The 24,228-nt window shown below is 46.9% G+C and overlaps 1 protein-coding gene across 1 annotated transcript in view; it reads right to left on the bottom strand.

Moving 5' to 3' along the window:
- The window catches only part of IFNGR2 (interferon gamma receptor 2), a 32,930-nt gene that overhangs the window by 6,668 nt on the left and 2,034 nt on the right, over window positions 1-24,228 (bottom strand). The window contains exons 2-5 of the mRNA XM_017883926.1: window positions 23,413-23,564; window positions 18,371-18,503; window positions 11,252-11,457; window positions 4,130-4,278 (exon numbers count right to left, since the gene is read on the bottom strand). Coding sequence (XP_017739415.1) covers window positions 4,130-4,278; window positions 11,252-11,457; window positions 18,371-18,503; window positions 23,413-23,494 — 570 coding nt within the window. The 5' untranslated portion in view covers window positions 23,495-23,564. The remainder of the gene's footprint in view (window positions 1-4,129; window positions 4,279-11,251; window positions 11,458-18,370; window positions 18,504-23,412; window positions 23,565-24,228) is intronic.

Below are 24,228 nucleotides of genomic sequence, written 5' to 3'. Positions count from 1 at the left end.
GATCTCCTGACCTTGTGATCCGCCCGTCTCGGCCTCCCAAAGTGCTGGGATTACAGGCTTGAGCCACCGCGCCCGGCCTATTATTTTTTAAAATAGAAAAATAGGCCAGGCGTGGTGGCTCATGCCTGTAATTCCAGCACTTCGGGAGGCTGAGGTGGGACAATCACTTGAGTTTGAGCTTGGGTAACATAGTGAGACCCCCTCCCCCCGTCTCTACAGAAAAAATAAATAAATAAATAAGCTGGTCATGGTGGTGCATGCCTATAATCCCAGCTACTCGGGAGGCCAAAGTGGGAGGAAGGCTTGAGCCTGGGAATTGGAGGCTACAGTGAGCTATGATTGTACCACTGCACTCCAGCCTGGGTGACAGAGTGAAATTGTCTCTGAAAAATTAAAGTTAAAAAATATAAATACAAACATAATTGTATTATCTATGAATTGTAGTATTACTTGATGGTTTTACATTATCTTTTCTTCTGTTTAATGGTGGTGGACTGCCAGCATAGAGGAAGACACGATTTTAAATGAAAATTCCCTTTGGGTTTATTTCAGCATTCAATTGAAATTCCTAAAATTCAGAATCACAGACTGCAGAAGAGCTAATGTAACAGGCCTAACACTAATGGCCTTTGAAGGGCCTGATTTCAAGGTCGACCCTTGGCTGACATCTGGGAATTTGTGTGCGTGTGTGTGCGTGTTTGAGACGGAGTCTTGCTCCACTGCCCAAGGTGGAGTGCAGTCGTGCGATCTCGACTCGCTGCAACCTCCGCCTCCCAGGTTCAAGCGATTCTCCTGCTTCAACCTCCCAAGTATCTGGGATCACAGGGGCCCGCCATCACGCCTGGCTAATTTTTGTATTTTTAGTAGAGATGGGTTTTCACCATGCTGGCTAGGCCTGTCTCGAATCCCTGACCTCAAGTGATCCGCCTGCCTCTCGGCCTCCCACAGTGCTGGGGTTGCAGGCGTTGAGCCACGGCGCCCAGCCTGGGAATTTGGATTTCAGGTTTATGCCTCCCATTCCCAAACTGGTAAGGTGGCTTTACTGTCCCTACACTGTTTGCAGTGTGTCTTCTTTATGAGGAGCATCTGCTTTCCTTCTGGGAGTTGGAATTTTGGCATACGCTAGACAGAAGGTGCGTATGTGGGTAGCCCTCAGTAAAAACCCTGGGTGCTGGGTCTCTCGTAAGCCTCCCTGGCAGACAACAGTTCAAGTGTGCAGTCACAGCTTGCTGGTGGAGGAATGAAGTGCGTCCTGCGTGACTCAGCTCGGGGAGGGCTCCTGGAAGCCTACCCCTGGACACCTGTGGACTTTCCTTCATGTGCCTCTTCCCTTTGCCGATTTTGCTTTGCATCCTTTTGCTGTAAAAAATCAGAGTGTGGGCCAGGCACAGATGGGGAGGCTGAGACAGGAGAATCTCTTGAACCCGTGAGCCGAGATTACGGCACAGCACTCCACCCTGGCTGGGCGACACAGTGAAACTCTGTCTCAGAAGAAAACAAAAGAAATGAGAGCGTGACTCCGTGCTGAGCCCTGGGAGTCCTTTGAGCCATCTAGGGTGGGTCTTGGGGAACCCAACACAGACTCACAGCTGGAACAAAGATCCCATCGGTGGCTTTCAGAGTCATTTTCATCTTTGACTTTTGATCATGGAAGCCAAGTACAGATGCTCTGGTCTGATGGAGGAAAGGGGCTTGGGGGCCCTCATGGCTGCTCCTCTTCACAGACTCCAGCTTACAGCTCAGTTGTTTCATTTTATACTGAGGAAGCTGCAGCCCAGAGAGGCTAAGTGACATGGTGCTAAGCGGGTCCCAGGCAGTGGAAGCCTGTTCTGTGCACTCTTCCTAAGGGCATGCTGCTCAATGAGGCTGGCCCCAGGGTTCTGGAGCTGAGTCCTCCAGTGCTGTGCAGCCCTGGCCAGCTCTAGCATACAAGTGGAAACTCGCCCTCTGGGGGCCGACTCAGTGCAGAGAAGTGGATGGACTCCATCCTAAAAAAAATATGGGCGGGGCCTTGCGGAGGGAGCAGAGCAACACAGTGCCCTCAAGTGAAGAACCAACCAAAGGGTGGAGAAAAACGTGGCCAGAGCGCCTACCCCATCTCCTGCATTTCCGACACCATATCCGGTTGGTGAGGACAGCTTGGAAGAGGCAGAGTCTCTCTCTTCTGGATTCTGCCAGGCTCCCTCTATTCTAATTGACCCAGATATTGAGCTCTGATTTGGAGAAATGATTTTTCCCTATTTCCTAGATGCTAAATCTGTTTTTCAGTGAGTCTCAACCTTGCCAGTTTCATACTCCCCATAATGAAATAAAGAGGAGGCTGGGAACAGGGGCTCATGCCTGTAACCTCAGCACTTTCGGAGACTGAGGTGGGCAGATTGTTTGAGACCAGGAGTTCGAGACCAGCTTGAGCAACATGGCAAAACCCCATCTCTACAAAAGAAATTTTAAAATATTAGCTGGGTGTGGTTGGCACAGGCCTGTAATTCCAGCTACTTGGGAGGCTGAAGTGGATGGACTGCTTGAGCCTGGGAGGTAGAGGTTGCAGTGAGTCAAGATTGTACCACAGTACTCCAGCCTGGGCGACAGTGAGACTGTCTCAAAAAAAGAACAACAGGCCGGGTGCGGTGGCTCACGCCTGTAATCCCAGCACTTTGGGAGGCCGAGGTGGGCAGATCACGAGGTCAGGAGATCAAGACCATCCTGGCTAACACAGTGAAACCCCGTCTCTACTAAAAATACAAAAAATTAGCCGGGCATGGTGGCGGTAGGCTGTAGTCCCAGCTATTCAGGGGGCTGAGGCAGGAGAATGGCGTGAACCTGGGAGGCAGAGCTTGCAGTGAGCCGAGGTCGCGCCACTGCACTCCGGACTGGGCGACAGAGCAAGACTCTGTCTCAAAAAAAAAGAAAAAGAAAAGAAAAGAAAAAAAGAAAATAATTTTTAAAAAGAGAGAGAAGTGCAGATACAAAGTATGTGGCAGAAAAACATGGTGGTCAAGAGCAGGGCTCTGAAGCTAGGCATCTCTGCTCTGCTCTGCCAGTGGTTTGCTGCTGACCTGAGGCAAGTCACTTAACAACTTGGATTCCCTCTCTGCAAACGGATTAGTATAAAGATGAAATGGGCTAGGCACGGTGGCTCATGCCTGTAATCCCAGCACTTTGGGTGGCCAAGGTGGGCAGATCACCTGAGGTCAGGAGTTCGAGACCAGCCTGACCAATATGGTGAAACCCCATCTCTACTAAAAATATAAAAACTAGCTGGGCATCAAGAACAAAACTCCAGCCAAAAAAAAAAAAAAAAAAAAAAAAAGATGAAATGAGATGAAGTATCTAAAATTCTAAAATGCTGGCCCAGAGCCAAACACAAAGGAAGCTCTCAATAAATGTAAGCTCTTATTATCAAAAACCGTAATAATGTTGAATTTAGGAAATCATGAAGTTCACAGAGATAACAGAACCTTGTTAAACGCAGCTGGGATAATTTAGGCACTGGACATGCTTCAAGACCATCATGTTTTTTCCTGTACTCCCCGAGGCTGACCAGGCCCCTCTGATGTCATGCACCTCTGTTAACGTGATCACCTGCCACAGCCCCTCGTGGCTTGCGTTTCTGACCGATATAAGCACCCACAGTTCTTCACGCGTGCCACGCCGTCTCATACCTGCTGGTATTGCTCTCTGGAAGGCTCTTTCTCCCTTTGTTTCCCCCCGATTTCACATGTGCCCTTTTCACAAACTGTTCAAACATTTATACAGTCAAGCCTTGCAGGCTGTAGTTGCGGATTCCTCATGGAGAACCAGGCCCACTAAAACCTCCTCCAAACTGCAGAGCGTGGCAAAGGCATTGTGAGCGGGGCACTGGCTAAGTCTGGACCCCACACAAGGAAACAGAGTGACATCAAAGGATGGCCGGCCCTTCAGATCAGCCTGGCGGAGGGAGGTCTCAGCATACCGAGTGGAAAAATGGGTCTTGAAGAGGACGATGAAAACACGCTCAGGGCTCAGTCTCTATGGGGACACGAGGACATGGGGACACCCTGTTTTTGCCCATGTTAAAGGTTTCTTTCTTTTGCTAAGCCAGAAACTGCAAAGAAAAGAAAATCCAAACAAAAAAGGAACATGCTCTTGCCTGTTGGATGCCTCCTTTTTCCCAGTAATGGACATGATACCAAAAAAAGGCTGTGGAGGTATCAGCGATGTCAAAGGGAGAGGAGAACCTGATGATGAGGGAGCCTTCTCCTGGGGTCACCTCAATGTTTTCTGGAGGCCCGACAGTCACTGAAAAAGAATTACAAAGAGAAAATCACACACATACACATATGTATTATAGATATAATACACTATATATATGTATAATGCAATACATACATATATAGTGGGTGTAGATATATACACACATATATTTTTATCTATCTATTTATTTATTATTTTTTCGAGACAGAGTCTTGCTCTGTCACCCAGGCTAGAGTGCAGTCGCGCGATCTCGGCTCACCGCATCCTCCGCCTCCCGGGCTCAAGCAATTCTCTTGCCTCAGCCTCTCAAGTAGCTGGGATTACAGGCGTGTGCCACCATGTCCGGCTAATTTTTATATTTTTAGTAGAGACAGGGTATCTTCATGTTGGCCAGGCTGTTCTCGAACTCCTGACCTCGTGATCCGCCTGCCTCAGGCTGCCAAAGTGCTGAGATTACAGGCGTGAGCCACCGCGCCTGGCCTATTTATTTTATTTATTTATTTATTTTTGAGATGGAATCTCGCTCATGTCGCCCAGGCTGGAGTGCAGTGGTGCAATCTCGGCTCACTGCAACCTCTGCCTTCCGGGTTCAAGCGATTCTCCTGCCTCAGCCTCTCGTGTAGCTGCAATTACAGGCACATGCCACTACACGCAGATAATTTTTATATTTTTAGTAGAGACGGGATTTCACCAAGTTGGCCAGGCTGGTTTCAAACTACTGACCTCAGGTGATCCGCCCACCTTGGCCTCCCAAAGTGCTGGGATTACAGGCATGAGCCACCGCGCCCAGCCATATTTCTACTTATACATGCAGTGGAGTTGACTTTGGATGCACAAGTCTACAAGAGGCGGCTCCAGGTGTGAGGCTGACTTGAAGGCAATACCTGGAGTGTGAGCCACCACGCCCATACTCCAGGCACAAGGAGAGGCCTTGAGGCAGTCCACAGTGTGGCCCAGGAGTCCCTCTGGCTCCTCAGGGGGCAGCTCAGATGCCAGAAGGTGAGATTCCACCAGGCAGGTGCAAAAGCTGAATGAAAGGCCGCCAGAGCCAGTGTCTCTTACAATAATTCCCTCGGAGTTGTTTCCAGGGTCCCCACAAAGGACATGCGTAATTACAAGAATCACTGTGCCCAGCAGATCCCAGAGATGTGGCTTTCCACCAGGTATGTAGGATTGTCACAGCTGAGATGCAGTTTACCAATCAGGGGCCATGTGACCATCAGTAGTGCCACTTAGTAACACGGTTGACATGACACCTTAATGTCAGCTTTCCAGAGAAACAAAACTGGAAGGTTAACCAAAGGTCAAATTTTCCTGCAGAGGGGAAATGATTTTGTTAGCCCTTACCTACAATATATATATAATTCCAATATAACTGAGCAAAAGTGGTGTTTATAAACTTTATGTACATTTGTCTCCTAGCTTCTTGTAATACGATGTTTATTTATTAAAATAAATTTTTTTGAGACAGGGTCTTGGTCTGTTGCCCAGGCTGGAGTACAGTGGTGCAACCTCTGTTGCACTACTATGGCTCACTGCAACCTCGAACTCCCAGGCACCCGAGTGAAGTGATCCAACCACTTCAGCCTCCCAAGTACCTGAGACTACAGGCCCGTGCCACCACGCCTAATTTTTTTTGGTTTTTGTTTTTGTAAAGCTGGAGTTTTCCCATGTTGCCCAGACTGGTCTTGAACTCCTGGGTTCATGTGATCCTTCTGCCTCAACCTCCAAAAGTACTGGGATTCCAGGTGTGAGCCACCACACCCATACTGTATTTAAACACGGTAAGTGAGAAGTGTTGCCATGGTAAGTCTGTTTGTTTAGGCTTTTCACATAATTCACCTCATAGTCACCTCAGGCTATCACGGTGACTCACGATGTGCTATCAGTAAGGGCTATGAAGCATTTATTAAGTAAGCATGCATATTGTGTAATTCACCAGAAGAACTCAGATCAAAGTACAGGTTGGGTCCTCGAAATTCTAAGAGACCTATGTCTCCACATTTTACACAAGGAGACAATGCTGTCACTGTGTGTTCACAACAGCAGGGCTGGATTCTCTCCCCTGGGCACTCCAGGTTGGTGAGGGTTAGATGTATGATCTGGCCAAGCTTCTCTCTGTGCAAAAGAACTACTGAGTTTGTAGCTGTGCCCTCTTATTTGTTCTGGTGGAGGTGCTAAGTTCAGACAACTCCCAGTGGCAGAAGCAGGGTCAGGCCTGGCCCACCAACAGCCACAGTGATGTTCGTGGATTGACTGCTAGTGACAAAATGCTCTTCCATTCAGCCTGCTCAGGGATGCTGGCACACATGTTCTCCAGCTTCCCTTGGCCCAGCCAAGTGAGCAGAGCATGCAGAAGCACGTTGCAGAAGCACTTGCAGGGCCTGGCTGTAGGACACGTTCTTTGGGCATCTCCATTAGCACGTGGGAGTTCGGACACCAGCCACAGCTGGCCACTGTACGGCTGAAAGCACAGGGCTCAGACCTGCCCTTCTGAAGACAGTCCTGACCTGGAATCTGATATGAACCTGGTAAACCTCGTCTCTAGAGGGGAGAACAATCTGACTCCTCTCACAGCACTGGAGAAAGGCTGGCTCCAGGGAACACTGGATGACAATACGTGGAGCCTCCAGGCAAATGGCCTTTCCACGAAGCCTCTCACGAATCAGTGTCACCACCAAATAAGGGTATCCCGGCAGGGCGTGGTGGCTCACCCCTGTAATCCCAGCACTTTGGGAGGCCAAGGTGGGCGGATCACTTGAGGTCAGGAGTTTGAGACCAGCCTGGTCAACATGCAGAAATGCCATTTCTACTAAAAATACAAAAAATTAGCCAGGAGCAGTGGCGGGCACCTGTAGTCCTAGCTACTTGGGAGGCTGAGGCAGGAGAATGGCGTGAACCCGGGAGGCGGAGTTTGCAGTGAGCCAAAATCGCGCCACTGCACCGCAGCCTGGGCGACACAGCGAGACTGTCTCAAAAAAAAAAAAAAAAAATTAGCTGGGCATGGTGGTGCGTGCCTGTAATCCCAGCTACTCAGGAGGCTAAGGCAGGAGAATCACTTGAACCTGGGAGGCAGAGGTTGCAGTGAGCCGAGATCGTGCCACTGCACTCCAGCCTGGGTGACAAGAGTGAAACTGTCTCACAAAACAAAAACAAAATTAACTGGGGTGTGGTGGCACACGCATGTAATCCCAGCTACTGGGGAGGCTGAGGCACGAGAATCACTTAAACCTGGAGGTAGAGGTTGCAGTGAGCTGAGATTGCTCCACTGCACTCCAGCCTGGGCGACAGAGTGAGACCGCCTCAAAAAAACAAAAAACAAAACAAAAAAACAAATAAGGTTATCCCCATTTCTCGGATGAGGAAACAGAAGCCAGGAGGTGACACTATTTGCCCACAGTAACAGCCAGTAAATGGCAGAGTTGGGATATGAACCCAGGCGGGGGTGATGCCAACGCCCGCCCCCTCCAACCACCATCTCACTCCTCCACTTGGTAAACCTCCTTCATGTCCATTACTGATTCTAACGCCACTAGCAGAGGTGAAAGTGGCAGGTATGAGGTGAGACCACCACTGTGTCAAACTTTTCAAGCACGCGGGCAAAGAACAGCAACCCAGCCAGTAACTAACAGAAACATGGGTGCTTGACTCCAGCTGGGAGGGGCAGCTGGCTGGTACCAGACCCAATGTCACCATACATCCTGCTTCTGTTACCTTCTCTCGATCCCTGGGCAGTGGTGGTAACTATCATTCCTTTTTTTTTTTTAAATGATGGAGCCTCGCTCTGTCACCCAGGCTGGAGTGCAATGGTGTAATCTTGGCTCACTGCAACCTCCACCTCCCAGGTTCAAGAGATTCTCCTGCCTCAGCCTCCAGGCTTAAGTGATTGTCATGCCTCAGCCTCCCCAGTAGCTGAGATTACAGGCATCCGCCACCATACCCAGCTAACTTTTGCATTTTTAGTAGAGACGGGGGTTTCACCATGTTAGCCAGGCTGGTCTCGAACTCCTGACCTCAGATGATCTGCCTGCCTCAGCCTCCCAAAGTGCTGGGACTGCAGGGGTGAGCCACTGTGCCCATCATTACTTCATACTCCTAATTCCCACTTATTTGACACTTTATAGCTCAAATGGGGGGTGGTTCTGTACCCAAGGACAAATGGCTTGTCCACAGCAGACGAGGAGCCAGCAGGACTGCCTGGTCTTCTCTGTTTCTATCCCTCACGTCACCTAGCACAAACCACTGATTTTTTTTTTTTTAAACTTAAAAAAAAAATAGAGATGGGGTCTTGCTATGTTCCCTAGGCTCATCTTGAACTCCTGAGCTCAAGCAATCCTCCCATCTCAGCCTCCCAAGGGGCTAAGATCACAGGCATGAGCCTCTCTAAAAAACTTTTTATTGGCTGGGCATGGTGGCTCACACCTGTATTCCCAGCACTCTGGGAGGCCGAGGCAGGTGAATCACGAGGTCAGGAGATCAAGACCATCCTGGCTAACATGGTGACACCCCGTCTCTACTAAAAATACAGAAAATTAGCCGGGCATGGTGGCGGGCACCTGTAGTCCCAGCTACTCGGGAGACTGAGGCAGGAGAATGGCGTGAACTTGGGAGGTGGAGCTTGCAGTGAGCCAAGATCGTGCCACTGCACTCCAGCCTGGGCAACAGAGCGGGACTCCGTCTCAAAACAACAACAACAACAACAAAAACAAACAAAAAATTAGCCAGGATTAGCCAGGCATGGTGGCACAGACCTGTAGTCCCAGCTACTTGGGAGGCTGAGGGAGGAGAATCACTGGAACCCGGGAGGCGGAGCTTGCAGTGAGCTGAGATCGTGCCACTGCACTCCAGCCTGGGTGACAGAGCGAGACTCCATCTCAAAACAAAAACAAAAACACAAAAAAACCCAACAACAACAAAAAAACTTTTTATTACGGAAAATTTCAAACACATAGAAAGTATAAGATTGGCCAGGCATGGTGGCTCACACCTGTAATCCCAGCACTTTGGGAGGCTGAGGCAGGCGGATCATGAGGTCAGGAGATCGAGACCATCCTGGCTAACATGGTGAAAACTCGTCTCTACTAAAAATACAAAAAATTAGCCAGGCGCAGTGGCGGGTACCTGTAGTCCCAGCTACTCGGGAGGCTGAGGCAGGAGAATGGCGTGAACCCAGGAGGCCGAGCTTGCAGTGAGTGGAGATCGCGCCACTGCACTCCAGCCTGGGCGACAGAGCAAGACTCCGTCTCAAAAATAAATAAATAAATAAAATGTAGAGAGAAGATCATAACGAACACTCATGTACTCATTACCCAACTGAATCAACCGTCAACTTATAGCCAATTTTATTTCTTCTATGCCTGGAAACTTCATCCTTGCCCCTCCTGCTCTTTGGATTATTTTGACTTCTTTCTTTCTTTTTTTTCTTTTTGAGACGGAGTTTCGCTCTTGTTGCCCAGACTGGAGTGCAATGGTGCGATCTCAGCTCACCGCAACCTCTGCCCCCGGGTTCAAGCAATTCTCCTGCTTTAGCCTCCCAAGTAGCTGGGATTACAGGCGCCTGCCACCACACCCAGCTAATTTTTTGTATTTTTAGTAGAGATGGGATTTCACCATGTTGGCCAGGCTGGTCTCAAACTCCAAACCTTAGGTGATCCACCTGCCTCGGTCTCCCAAACTGCTGGGATTACAGGTGTGAGCCACTGCGCCCAGCCTATTTTGATTTCTTTGAACAAATCTCAGCCATCACATCACTTCATCTGCAAATATTTTAATATGTACCTCTGAAATACAGGAACACTTTTTTTAATTTTTAATTTTGTTTTTTTGAGACAGAGTCTTGCTCTGTTGCTCAGGTTGGAGTGCAGTGACGTGATCTTGGCTCACTGCAACCTCTGCCTCCCGGGTTCAAGTGATTCTCCCGCCTTGGCCTCTCAAGTAGGTGGGATTACAGGCACACACCACCAAGGCCAGCTAATTTTTGTGTTTTTAGTAGAGACAGGGTTTCACCATGTTGGCCAGGCTGGTCTCAAACTCCTGACCTCAAGTGATCTGCCTGCCTCAGCCTCCCAAAGTGCCAAGATTACAGACGTGAGCCACCACACCCGGCAGGAACCCTTTTTATTTGCCCAATTTTTTATTTTGGTTAAAATACACATAACATAAACTCTAACATCTTAACCAGAACACCTCCCCCTTTAAAAATCATAACCAAAACACCATTATAACACTGAAAATGAGTCAACAATAATTCTTCATTATATATCAAATATCTAGACGGTGATCATATTTTCTCAATTGTCTTATACGTTAGTTTGTCTAAATCATGATCCAAGTAAGTTTCATGCCCTGTGTGTGCATAAGCCAGACACGGAAGAAGCATCTGGCATGGCTGACCACGTGACAAATGAATTACTGGAGCAACAAATGTAGGAACTGGAATCTGAGGGTTCTTCAGTCTCCTTCCAATATCTGTGGACACATTTGTTCACTCAGTCATTCGACAAATATTTCCTGAATACCTACTACATGCCAGGCACCATTCAAGGTGCCTATTCTGCAACATAAAAGAAGTTGCATCAGAATAAGTGAGGGTGATCAGACACATATGCTAGCATCCCTTCTAGCACGAGGTTGGCAAACTTTTTCAGTAAAGAGCCGCAGTAAATTTAGACTTTGCAGGCTCAACAGTTGCTATTGCAACTACTCTACCATTGTCGTGTGAAAGCAGCCATAGACACAATAAAAAATGGATGTAACTGTGTGTTCCAATAAAACTTTATTTACAAAAACAAGTGGTGGGCCAGATTTGGCCTGCAGGCTGTAGCTGGCCAACCCATGGTTTAGCAAATCATACTCCCCTAGCATCAGACTCCAAAGTCAGAGTGTGGGTTTGACCATCCTATCCCTTTGTCTGCTGGTCATTTAGGATGAGAGGCAGGACAGAGGTGTGTAGAGTCAATACTGTGAGTGAAGAAAACCTGGAAAGTATAAAGGAAGTTCCATACCCAAGTTCTCTTACCATTCCGATAGTGTTGAAACCAAGGCATTGTCACCCAGGCAGAATGGAGTGCTCCCAGCTCAGCTCGAAGGCGTAGAGTGACATTGAAATCCATTGGGAAGCCTGCTGAGGGGCTGGCGGCAGTGAAGTCACACTCTGTTGCTGTGATCTGTGTACAATTCACCCCTATGGACATGACGTCGGTCATGAACCATTCACTGTCGGTGCTGGGAAGGAAAAAAGGATTTCAATTCACAGAATTCCCTCTGCTTTATGTGTAAGTTTCCCCAGAGCTTTTGTTCAAAACACAGGTTTATTGAGATACAATTTATATATACTCCACAGTTCCCCCCCCCCCCCCTTTTTTTTTTTTTTTTCTGAAATGGAGTTTTGCTGTGTCACCCAGGCTGGAGTGCAGTGGTGCGATCTCAGCTCACAGCAACCTCCACCTCCTGGGTTCAAGTGATTTTCGTGCCTCAGTCTCCCGAGTAGCTGGAACTACAGGTGCAAGCCCCATACCCAGCTAATTTTTGTATTTTTAGTAGAGATGGGGTGCCACCATATCGGCCAGGCTGGTCTCCAACTCCTGACCTCAAGTGATCCACCTGCCTTGGCCTCCCAAAGTGCTGGAATTACAGGCATGCACCATCATGCCTGGCTAATTTTTACAGTTTTAGTGGAGACGGGGTTTTACTATGTTGGCCAGGCTGGTCTCAAACTCCTGGCCTCACGTAATCCACCTGCCTTGGCCTCCCAAAGTGCTGAGATTATAAACGTGAGCCACTGTGCCCAGTCGCTACTTTTATTTTTATTTTTAATTTTTTTGTAGAGCTGGGGTCTCTCCATGTTGCCCAGGCTGGTCTTGAGCTCCTAGACTCAAGTAATCCTCCCTCCTTGGCCTCCCAAAGTTCTGGGACTACAGGCGTGATCCACTGTGCCCAGCTGTGGTTTTTAATTGGGTTATTTGTCTTTTAATTGTTGAATTGTAAGAGTTCGTTATCTATTCTGGATACAGTTCCCTTGTCAGATACATGATTTGCAAATATTTTCTCCCATTCCATCCCATAACTGATTTTAATTCTTCAAACTCAGTCTCTGTAGCCTATGTTTTGGGAATGGAACTGCATTAATACAAACTCCAGTCCTGCTTCCTGCTGGTGCGGAGCTTCTTTCCACCCCATAGCTGCCCATTTAAAGAGGATTTGTCTCACCCATATGAAAATCTTGCCAAATACATGGCCACACATCCTTGTGAATGACAGTGCCTTTCCCAGCCCCACACAGGACTCTAGTCCCCAGCTCTGACCTCTTTACCTTAGGTGACAGTCTTCAGAAAGGCCAAGGAGGTGGCTGCTGGGAGCCTGATTAGGGGCTGTGGATAGTGTCCCTTCTAGGAGAGCAACTATGGCCCAGAAAGCAAGGTCATGGGAGACAGGAGACGAGACTAGAGACCACTCCGTATCTCCACGGCCACCAGCTTTCACGTACCACACATGCTTCTAACTGTACCTCCGACCCTCTCCAAAATGCACCTTCCGTTTAAGTGGCACGGGACAAGATGAAAGCCACTTCAAGATGCATGGCTTCCATGAAGACACTCGCAATACATACCTACTACCCAGCTCCAGGGTGACAGACCCTAATGGGGAGAGGGATCGCAAACCATGAGCCTCTCCTCTCAGGCGGGGGGTGAGGGGCGTGATCTGGAAGAGGTGAGTGGTTTCTTTCTGAAGGCAGACAGATACTTAAAGACCCTCTAACCGCCCCGCTCCTCCTCCTCCAAGAGCAACATGCACGGCTCTTCCTCCAATGCAGTGCGGGGCCTGCTCCTCCATACCCCTGCCACTGCCGAGGCTCAGCCTGTCTCTGGGACTCAAGAGCTATGTCCAGCCTTTGTGAGGTCACTCACAAAAATGTTAAATAAGTCCATCCCCTTTGGGCCAGCAACCTCTCTTCTAGAAGTGTAAGAAAATAACCAGATATGATTCATGTACAAGGACATGACTTAGGACAGGCACCAACTGCCAACTGTCTACGCCCATGAGTGGGGAAAAGTTAAATACAGCACATGTGATATGTCACATAATGAAACATACAATGTCCACACAGTAATAATCACATGAAAAAATGCTCACATTTAACTATGGCAAATTAAAATAAAAAAAGGAAAGAGACCCCAAAAGTGTGACCCCAGTTTGGTTTACACACACGCACACACACACACATTTTCGAAGAGAATGAATTTAGAAAAAACGTCTAAAATGAGAATAGTGGCTGGGTGCAGTGGCTCACACCTGTAATCCCAGCACTTTGGGAGGCCGAGGTGGGCAGATCACTTCAGGTCAGGAGTTCAAAAACAGCCTAGCTAACATAGTAGAACCACATCTCTACTAAACATACAAAAAACACTAGCCAGGCATGGTGACGGACGCCTGTAATCCCAGCTACTCGGGAGGCTGAGGCAGGAGAATCACTTGAACCCGCGGGGGAGGTTTCAGTGAGCTGAGATTGCGCCACTGCACTCCAGCTTGGGCAACAGAGTAAAACTCTGTCTTAAATAAATAAATAAATAAATAAATAAATAAATAACAAAATAAGATCAAATAAGTAACATTACAATGAGAAATAAGTAGAATTATTCTTAGAGTGTAAACAACAGGTTAATTTACATTTTAATTTTTTATCTACTTTTTCTAACTTTTCTAGATTGTCCAGATTTTCTATAAAGAACATGGATTGTTATTAAAATCAGAAGAAAATGAAAAACAAATGTTTGAGAAGACAGGGCTGGGCAGGTCTGAGAGAGAGGCTGGCAGTAGACCAGGAGGTGTGACCTGGGAAGGGCCTTGCTGCCCGACTGTCTGCATTTTCAAGGAAAACTAAAACCAGGATTGTTTTTTTTTTTCCTGTTATTTATTATTTTTTTTTCTAAGTGAAAAAATCCAGATTTCTTAATGCTGTCAACTAATTGAAGACAAAAAAATTAAACACTGGGAGCCAAATAGCCTGCAGCCACTGTCTGCTACCCATGATTTAGACTTGAAATTCTCCCATAAAGTGTTCCATGTAATTTCAGTCTTGCTACTCTGACTGTCAAAAAACAAAGGCATCTTCATTTTTAATCATAGCAATGCTTTATTGTAGAGAAACAGGGTGGAAAATTAAGGCTCACAAGCCTCAAAACTAATAAAAAGTCCCAAACACATGTTTGTACCTAAAACAAAGTATCTGAAAACAAAAGGTCCTCTTCCATTATCAAATCTACAAACTGAAAAAGAAAAAGAAATCATCCTCAATTTCACCTTCTTCTTTTTTTTGTCTTTTTTTTTTTTTCCTTTTTTGTGGAGAACGGGGTCTCGCTGTATTACCCAGGCAGGTCTCGAACTCCTGGGCTCAAGCTATCCTCCCGCCTCTGCCTCCCTGAGAGCTGGGATTACAGGCGTGAGCCACCGCGCCCGGCAATTTCACCTTCTTCTAACAGGAACATTCACACGTATCCTAACTTAATGTTTCTTTTACTAAACCAACCTCTACAGGCGCGGTGGCTCACGCCTGTAATCCCAGCACTTTGGGAAGCTAGGCGGGCAGATCACCTGAGGTCAGGAGTTCAAGACCAGCCTGGCCAACATGGTGAAACTCTGTCTCTACTAAAAATGTAAAAATCAGCCGGGTGTGGTGGTGGGTGCCTGTAATCTCAGCTACCTGGAAGTCTGAGGCAGGAGAATCGTTTGAACCCAGGAGGTGGAGGTTGCAGTGAGCCAGAGGTGCAGTGAGCCAAAAGTTGCAGTGAGCTAAGATTGCGCCACTGCACTCCAGCCTGGATGACAGAGACTCTGTCTCTAAATAAATTAATTAATTTTAAAAAATAAGAAATAAAATAAAACCAACCTTTATCCCTGAGAAAATATCTACCAAATGCTTTTTGAAAAGAAGACAAAGTGAAACAGGTTAGTTTATCATATGAAACGCTATCAAAGGTTTTTTTTTTTTTTAATGCAATAACGTTTTCTTCTATTTTTAGAAGCATCTCCTCTGAAAACCAGCAAACATATTTCCCTGTTCAAGGCCAAGGAATGCTAAGCCCATCAATCAGCTGTAAAAGCGAAGTCAATACATCAGCCGTGACTCTCACAAGTTTCTTGTTTAGCCATAGGGTATTATGTTTGCTGAATGCTGACATGACACGTGACCTGTGCGCTCACATCAAGCCCCGTTCTTAGAAAGGCACTTCATTTGATGCTCTGCAGTCGCTATCTTGAAATTTTTAATGCTCTTTGAATAGGGGTCTTGCATTTTCATTTTGCACTGGGTTTTGCAAATTGTGTAGCCTGTTCTGGTGGATTGCTCCATTAATTACAGGCGAGTTAATGTTGGTTATTTATAACTACTGGAAGAACAGATAAATGTGATTTAGAGATAACTCTCAAACCTCACTTTAGCACCTGTTTCTATCAAGCAAATACTGTTATAACGGACATTTAAAAACGAATAAGAAAGGCCAATGTGATGGCTCATTCCTGTAATCCCAGCACTTTGGGAGGTTGAGGTGGGTGGATCACTTGAGCCCAGGAGTTCGAGGCCAGCCTGGGCAACATGACGAAACTCCATCTCTTCAAAAAACTAAAAATTAGCTGGGTACAGTGGCGTGCGCCCATAGTCCCAGCTACTCAGGAGGCTGAAGTGGGAGGATCTTTTGAGCTCAGGAAGTTGAGGCTGCACTGAGCCATGATCATGCCACTGCACTCCAGCCTGGGGGACAGAATGAGACCTTGTCTCAAAAAAAAAAAAAAAAAAAAAAAAAATAAGAAGTTATCTGAACTGGGTGGGGTGGCACACACTTGTAATCCCAGCTACACAGAAGGCTGAGGTATGAGAATTGCTTGAACCTGGGAGGTGAAGGTTGCAGTCAGCCAAGATCGTGCCACTGCACTACAGCCTGGACAACAGAGACTTTGTCTCAAAAAAAACTGGAAACCTACTCCTCTAACAAATCAATTGCCTGCCATTTTTCCACATTTTTTCTCTTCTTTTTTCTTTGTTTTTTTGAGACGGAGTCTTGCTCTGTTGCCCAGGCTGGAGTGCAGTGGCGCGATCTTGGCTTACTGCAAGCTCCGCCTCCCTGGTTCACGCCATTCTCCTGCCTCAGCCTCCCAAGTAGCTGGGACTACAGGTGCCCGCCACCACACCTGGCTAATTTTTTGTATTTTTAGTAGAGATGGGGTTTCACCGTGGTAGTCAGGATGGTCTCAATCTCCTGACCTCAAGGGATCCCAAAGTGTTGGGATTACAGGCGTGAGCCACTGCGCCTGACCTACTTTTCTAGTCTTTTACAGGTGTAAGCCACCGTGATCGGCCCCTTTCTATTCTTGACAATAAATACACACCACTTGTAACTTTTCAGTAGAAAGTAAATAAAAAAAATTTTTTAAGTAACAAAAATAAGAAATAAAAAATACAAATACATGACAAAATTTACAGAGTTGTAATTTCTAACAGATGACATCTAATTATCCTTTCTAGTGGCCGTCTGTGGTTTAGTGTTCAAGCGTAAGTTAGCAGGCTACAATTTGTCACTTTCCTACTGATGGATATGAATATACACTTCCATGTATCTCTTCATGATTATAGTTTTTGTCTCTCTTTTTTTTGATGGGGGGTTGAATTACCTGTGTAGGATAAAACTGCTATGAAGGCTCGGCATGGTGGCTCACACCTGCAATCCCAGCTCTTTGGGAGGCCCAGGCAGGCAGATCACTTGAGGCCAGGAATTTGAGATGTGCCCGGCCAATATGGCAAAACCCCATCTCTACTAAAAATATACGTATTAGCCAGCCGTGGTAGCTCATGCCTGTAGTCTCAGCTACTCAGGAGGCATGAGAATCACTGGAACCCAGGAGGTGGAAGTTGCAGTGAGCTGAGATCATGCCACTGCACTCCAGTCTGGGCGATAGAGGGAAACTCTGTTTCAAAACAACAACAGACACACACACACACACACACACACACAAACACACACACACACATTGGAAAACTACTATGGACATTTCCATGACTTCAAATGTCTGGTAGAATCACTCTCTGAAAGGGCTATGCTAATTGATACTGCAAACAGCATCAGGTGAACACATATGAACCAATCCCATCTCCCAAGCACTGGACATCATCATGTCTTTACATTTGGTTTACCAAATAGTACAAAATGGCTTAGCCAAAAACTTCACCTTACTCTTCAATTAATTTACTTAACAATGTAAACAAAAAATAACATAGGACATGGACTTTGCCCTCTTTCTATATGTATTTATATTGCAAATCAGGTGATGGCTAATTCTGCAAAAGCTTGAAGAGACAAGAGACAGATGAAGGAGCCAGGATAATATACAAAATGGAAAACCACTTGAGAAACTGAGAATTCATTGTAATTAACAAAACAAATTTCTGATCAGGCCATATTTGGTCTATAAGGTTAAATCAATCTGTTTTTTTTTTTTTTTTTTTTTTTTTTTTTTTGAGGCAGAGTCTCGCTCTGTTGCCCAGGCTGGAGTGCAGTGGTGCCATCTCGGCTCACTGCAAGCCCCGCCTCCCGGGTTCAGGCCATTCTCCTGCCTCAGCCTCCGAGTAGCTGGGACTACAGGCGCCGCCACCACGCCCGGCTAATTTTTTGTATTTTTTTTTTAGTAGAGACGGGGTTTCACCGTGGTCTCGATCTCCTGACCTTGTGATCCGCCCGCCTCGGCCTTCCATAGTGCTGGGATTACAGGCGTGAGCCACCGCGCCCGGCCTCAATCTGGTTTTTAAGCCCGAAGATGAAGACTAAAAGCTGCCTCCTGCTCTTCCATGGCGGAAGCCTATTTTTACAACCCTTCTCCCGAAACCAGCAAAAGAATAAACTTTCCACCAAAGCAAGAACCTGTGTGCTTAGACAGCAGAGTCCTGACCGCCAGTGTAGTTTAAGCCTTCAGATGAGTGGGAGGTTGTGAAACCTCTGTCCTCAGAGATTTTACAAGCTCCAAGAAAGATGTGTTTCCCATGGGTTTAGTAACAAACCCTGCACAGAGGCAGGAACTAGTATGTGGCCCTAGGGTTCCCCACGATGCCCCCACAGCTCCCAGCAAGGATCCAACAGAAATACCGGCTTACTATTTAAACTGCACTCGGTAGACAACAGGCCTTGTGCTATTGCTCAGGGCCACTGGCTCCCAACTCAGGACCTGCTCTGCGTTGTACAGGCGAATCTTCGGGTGCTGAGGAGTGGGCAGCTGGGAAAGAGGGTCTTTAGGGGGACAGAGAAAAAGAGCGGGGAGGGGAGGAGAGAGAGGGAAATAATTACAAAAACGTTTCAATGCACATTACCTAAGTCATTCATAAACTCAGTTTTTGTCAGAGTGCAGAAATGGCATTACCAGGTACCCCTGAGCATGGTCCCACACCCCCGACTTTTGGCTACAAAGATGGCCCTACTGGTACAGGCAGCGCAAAAAGAAGAGGCGCCTGGGGCAACCTTTCCACCTGTGGGTCGCAGTTGTTATGAACAGGTCCTGGACCCTGGAGTCTGGCCGGACTGGGTCCCAGTTCTACTATTAGTAAATGCATTGGGCTCGGGGCAGGTCACTTCACCTGTCTCAGCTTGAGTTTCTTTTTCAGGAATAAGGGGTCAATAATGATACACCCGGAGGGCTGTGGGGAAGGTTAAAGTGGTAGTCATGTGACACACATTAGCTTCAGATTTAGTACCAACGGAGTGTCTGGCAAATGTGCACAAAACCGTGCACACATGCCCACACTACACATGCACAAACACCCTAAATCAGGTACGCAAAGCCCAAGGTGCAGGGGAGGGCAAGGAACGCCGATTTCTGGGCACCATCAGAGTTGCTGTGTTTCTCAAGGACCCCTAGCATTACAATCATTGGGGTGCTGGTTAAAATGCAGGTCCCCAGGCCCCACCCCAGGCCAGGAAATCTGCATTTTAAACAAGCTTTCCAGCTACTTCTCATGCACATGAAAGTTAGAGGACAATACCGCAGAGCATGGTGGCTCACACCTGTAATCTCAGCACTGTGGGAGGCCAAGGAAGGCAGATCACTTGAGGTCAGGAGTTCGAGACCAGTGTGGGCAACATGGCGAAACCCTGTCTCTACTAAAAATATAAAAGTTAGCCAGGTGCGGTGGTGAGCGCCTGTACTCCCAGCTACTCAGGAGGCTGAGGCAGGAGAATCGCTTGAACCCAGGAGGCAGAGGTTGCAGGGAGCCGAGATCACGCCACTGCACTCCAGGCTGGGCGACACAGCGAGACTCAGTCTCAAAAAAAAACAAAAAAAAGGTTAGGGGACAATAAACAGAGAAAGAATATACTCCCCTGGAAACACCACCAATATCAGAATCCCTCTCTTTGGGGTGACCTAGAAGAAACAGCCACCACCTCTCCCTTCCCCAAGCAGGTACTTCACAGGGAGCCTTTTGTCTTAGAAAGAAAACATGATCAAGATAAGACTTTTAACCAAAAAGATTAATAAGCAACGCCCAGAAGGTGGACGAAAGGTTTGAAAAACATGCTGTTCCAAAATTCAAAGGAGGAAATTCAAGCCACACATTTTCGGTAAATGCACCCAACCTCAAAGAGATCAGCTGACAGCCTGACCACTGGCTCTTCTTCTGAAAGATGAATTGCCAAGTCTGCGGCCATTTGTTTAGTTATAGGATGCCCTTCCCCTCCACACCTGAGCTCTGGATGACCTTCATCCAACCAGCTAACAACACTTCTCCTGACACACAGCAGGCCTCACGACATCCTGGGCCAAAGACAGACAGGTAAAGCTGCCTGGTGAGAGGCAGGCCCAACAGGTATGCTGTGGCTGCTATGACCTAGGAATCCCCAAAGCCAGCCAGGGACTGGATGCTTGCTTCCAGAGAGGGGTTGTGGCAGGTCAATGCTCCCTCACAGTTACACAGACAGTCCTGCATGACAGTCACACAGACAGACCTGAATAGCACCCTAACTACGCAGCGAAATTTCCACAACGGTGCCTTCACAGTAAGCTAATAATTAAGCCCAGGGAAACGGATGCCCAGACATCAAACCCAGAAATGAAACACAGGTCCTACACAGGCTTCTCCCAAAACTGGAGCAAGTCAAGATAACAGAGGCAGCTGTTTGAACAGATTTATTGGAGAGTCTAAGGCAGCTCTCCGGACCAAACTGTAAATAAGATAAGATAGAAATAAACACTCCTGGCCGGGCACAGTGGCCCACACCTGTAATCCCAGCACTTTGGGACACCACATAGTGGACCACCTAAGGTCAGGAGTTCAAGGCCAGCCTGGCCAACATGGTGAGACCCCGTCTTTACTAAAAATAGAAAAATTAGCCAGGCGTGGTGGCACACACCTGTAGTCCCAGCTACTTGGGAGACGGAGGCAGGAGAATCGCTTGAACCCGGGAGGTGGAGGTTGCAGCAAGTGTGCCACTGCATTCCAGCCTGGGCGACAGAGTGGCACTCTGTCTCAAAAATAAATAAATAAATAAACACTCCGGTACCACAGTCCTCATTAAATAGAATTTAGGAGGCAGGCTTTGAAGGTACCGGCACTCTCACAGCTTGATTAGACTTAGAAAGCACTTTTTTGGCCCCTGACTTTCTAGTTGAAACAAAATTAGTTACCCATAGACTTTGGCAAGTGCAATACCGCGCATAGGCACATAACCCAAACCTATGCAAGCACTAAGAAAATCAAACACTTTGAGTTGGTCTGATGGAATTATCTCTGACCTTCCCGTTACAGCAATAAACTTTTTCCCTAGTTTGTCTGCTGCTTGTTATTGGGCCACGAGAAAACACAGCTGGACCCGGTTCTTTCTGGGAACAGGGTGAGTGCCTGCCTAGGGCTGGGTATTCAAAGAATCTGACAACTCCTTTTATTTCCTGTATTAGGTTCCCCTTACTGCGGTAACACATTACCACTAACCTAGTGACTCCACACAACCCAGATTTAGCTGGGCGTGGTGGTGTGCACCTGTAGTCCCAGCTGCTCAAGGGGCTGAGGTGGGAGGATCACTGGGGCCCAGGAGTTCGAGGCTATAGTGTATGCACTATGATCATGCCTGTGAATAGCCACTGCACTCTAGCCTGGCCAACACAGCGAGACCCCCCCCATCTCTAAAAATAAATAAACAAATAAAAATCAAATCTAAATTTGGCCATTCTTGGTATGTCTCCAAAGTTAGCTGTGCTGAGCATAAATTTTAGATTATAAGTTACGAGTTTTAAAAATACAACATGTAAAAAGTTACTCTAATTGGATTGGCATGGTAGCTCATGCCTATAATCCTGGCACTTTGGGAGGCTGAGGCGGGCAGATCACCTGAGTTCAGGAGTTTGAGACCAGCCTGGCCAACATGGCAAAACCCCGTCTCTACTAAAAATACAACAAAACCCTGTCTCTACTAAAAATACTACAACAGGCATGGTGGTGCACACCTGCAATTCCAGCTACTTGGGAGGCTGAAGCACAAGAATCATTTGAAACCAGCAGGCGGAGGTTGCAAAGAGCTGAGATCACGCCACTGCACTCCAGCGTGGGCCACAGAGCAAGACTCTGTCTCAAAAAAAAAAAAAAAAAAAATGTTGTTGTAGGCCAGCTGCAGTGGCTCACGCCTATAATCTCAGCACTTTGAGAGGCCGAGGTGGGTGCACCACGAGGTCAGGAGTTCAAGACAAGCCTGGCCAAGATGGTGAAACCCCATCTCTAATAAAAATACAAAAATTAGCCAGCCATGGTGGTGGGTGCTTGTAGTCCAAGCTGCTCGGGAGGCTGACGCAGAGAATTTACTTGAACCTGGGAGGTGGAGGCTGCAGTGAGCTGAGATCACACCACCGCACTCCAGCTTGGGTGACAGAGAGAGACTCCATCTAAAAAAAAAAAAAATTATTGTAATTAAGACAATGAACTTGCTAAACCTTCTTGCCTGTCAAGAAACTTCCTGAATAATACATCTGTAATATATCTGTAACTGCTTTTAATAAGCTTAAACTTCCCTGAAGGCAAGGAAATTATTGGTATGTTCTCCCACAAAATGGACCCTACTACCAACGAAAAAAATGAAGCTTATCGAACTGGACTAATGCGTTCATGGTCAAACCCCAAGTCTTACAATACAGTAGAGAACAATTATTCTTATTCCTGAGAGGGAGTTCTTTAAAGAAGGAAATACACGTGCTTATAGAGGGCATTTTCACTCAACTGTCAAAATTTCATTTTCAAAACCTCAGCTTAGGAAAGCAAGGGGCATGTGCGAGAGCAAGAGGAAAAAATAACTACACATTTTCACATATAAGCATGACCTAAGCACTCTCCCTAGGCAGAGTCTCAAATGCCATATCTAATTGAGAAAGCAGGCATTTAATCAAACTTCTATAACCACCTGAGTGCATACTGTCTAGTTCTTTACAGAAAAAGTTTGCCAATTCCTGGCATAGAGGGTAGAGTTCAGACTTGAGTAAGTTGAAAATCCTTTAAGATCTTATCTCAAACAGATTAATCATCACCACTCCCTAAAATACCATACACTCTCTCCTATTTTATTTTGGACCTACACAGTTTTGCATATTTTATTTCTTCTTCTTTTTTTCTTTTGAGACGGAGTCTCGCTCTGTCCCCCAGGCTGGAGTGCTGTGTTGCAGTGGCGTCATCTTGGCTCACTGCAACCTCAGCCTCCCGGGTTCAAGAGATTCCCCTGCCTCAGCCTCCTGAGTAGCTGGGACTACAGGCGCCCGCCACCACGCTCGGCTAATTTTTGTATTTTTAGTAGAGACGGGGTTTCACCATATTAGCCAGGATGGTCTCAATCTCCTGACCTCGTGATCCACCTGCCTTGGCCTCCCAAAGTGCTAGGATTACAGGCATGAGCAACTGCGCCCAGCCTCTTCTACTTCTTCTTCTTTTTTTTTTTTTTGAGATAGAGTCTTGCTCGGTCACCCAGGTTAGAGTGCTGTGGCACGAACTCGGCTCACAGTAACCTCCACCTCCTGGGTTCAAGCAATTCTCCTGCCTCAGCCTCCCGAGTAGCTGGGATTACAGGCGCCTGCCACCACGCCTAGTTAATTTTTGTATTTTTAGTAGAGACAGGGTTTCACCATCTTGGCCAGGCTGGTCTCGAACTCCTGACCTCGTGATCCACCTACCTCGGCCTCCCAAAGTACTGGGATTACAGGTATGAGCCACCACGCCTGGCCTTTTCCTCTTTTCTTTAATCTGAAACTCCATGCTTCAAAACCCAGCTCAGTTTGTTCTTCCTCTGTTGGACTTTCCTCAACTCTTCCTGATGAGTAGTGTCCTATAACATTTAAAAATATTTCTATTCTAGTGCTTTTGAAAAATCATGGCATACAGTATATGTGTATCTATTATAGTATGTATGATAATACAGACATTCTGGCAATGTCTCTAAGTAGACTATTCTATACATTGACTGTCTTAATCATTTTTATACACTCAGGGCTAAACAGTAGGACCATTTAACAATGAGTAAAGAGGTGAATGAACAAACTCTGCCTTCCTGACCCATCCCACCACCTTTGATCTATCTATCCAAGATTCAGGCATTTCAGACATTACGCATATTTAAGAATAGGAGGGGCTGGGTGCAGTAGCTCATGCCTGTAATCCCAGCATTTTGGGAGGTTGAGGCAGGTGGATCACTTGAGGTCAGGAGTTCAAGACCAGCCTGACCAACGTGGTGAAACCCCAACTCCACTAAAAATACAAAAATTAGCTGGGTGTGGTGGTGCACAACTGTAATCACAGCTACTTGGGAAACTGAGGCAGGAGAATCGCTTGAACCTGGGAGGCGGAGGTTGCAGTGAGCCGAGACCATGCCATTGCACTCCAGCCTAGGCAACAAGAGCAAAGCTCCGTATCAAAAAACAAGCAAACAAAAAAATAGGAGGATATCCTGGGTCTTAACAGCATAGTTTGATTAACATAAATCACACACAGAT

Source organism: Rhinopithecus bieti, unplaced genomic scaffold, assembly GCF_001698545.2.
Source record: "Rhinopithecus bieti isolate Rb0 unplaced genomic scaffold, ASM169854v2 scaffold_13207, whole genome shotgun sequence".
Taxonomy (NCBI): Eukaryota; Metazoa; Chordata; class Mammalia; order Primates; family Cercopithecidae; genus Rhinopithecus; species Rhinopithecus bieti.
This window is presented reverse-complemented; position numbering and strand designations above follow the sequence as displayed.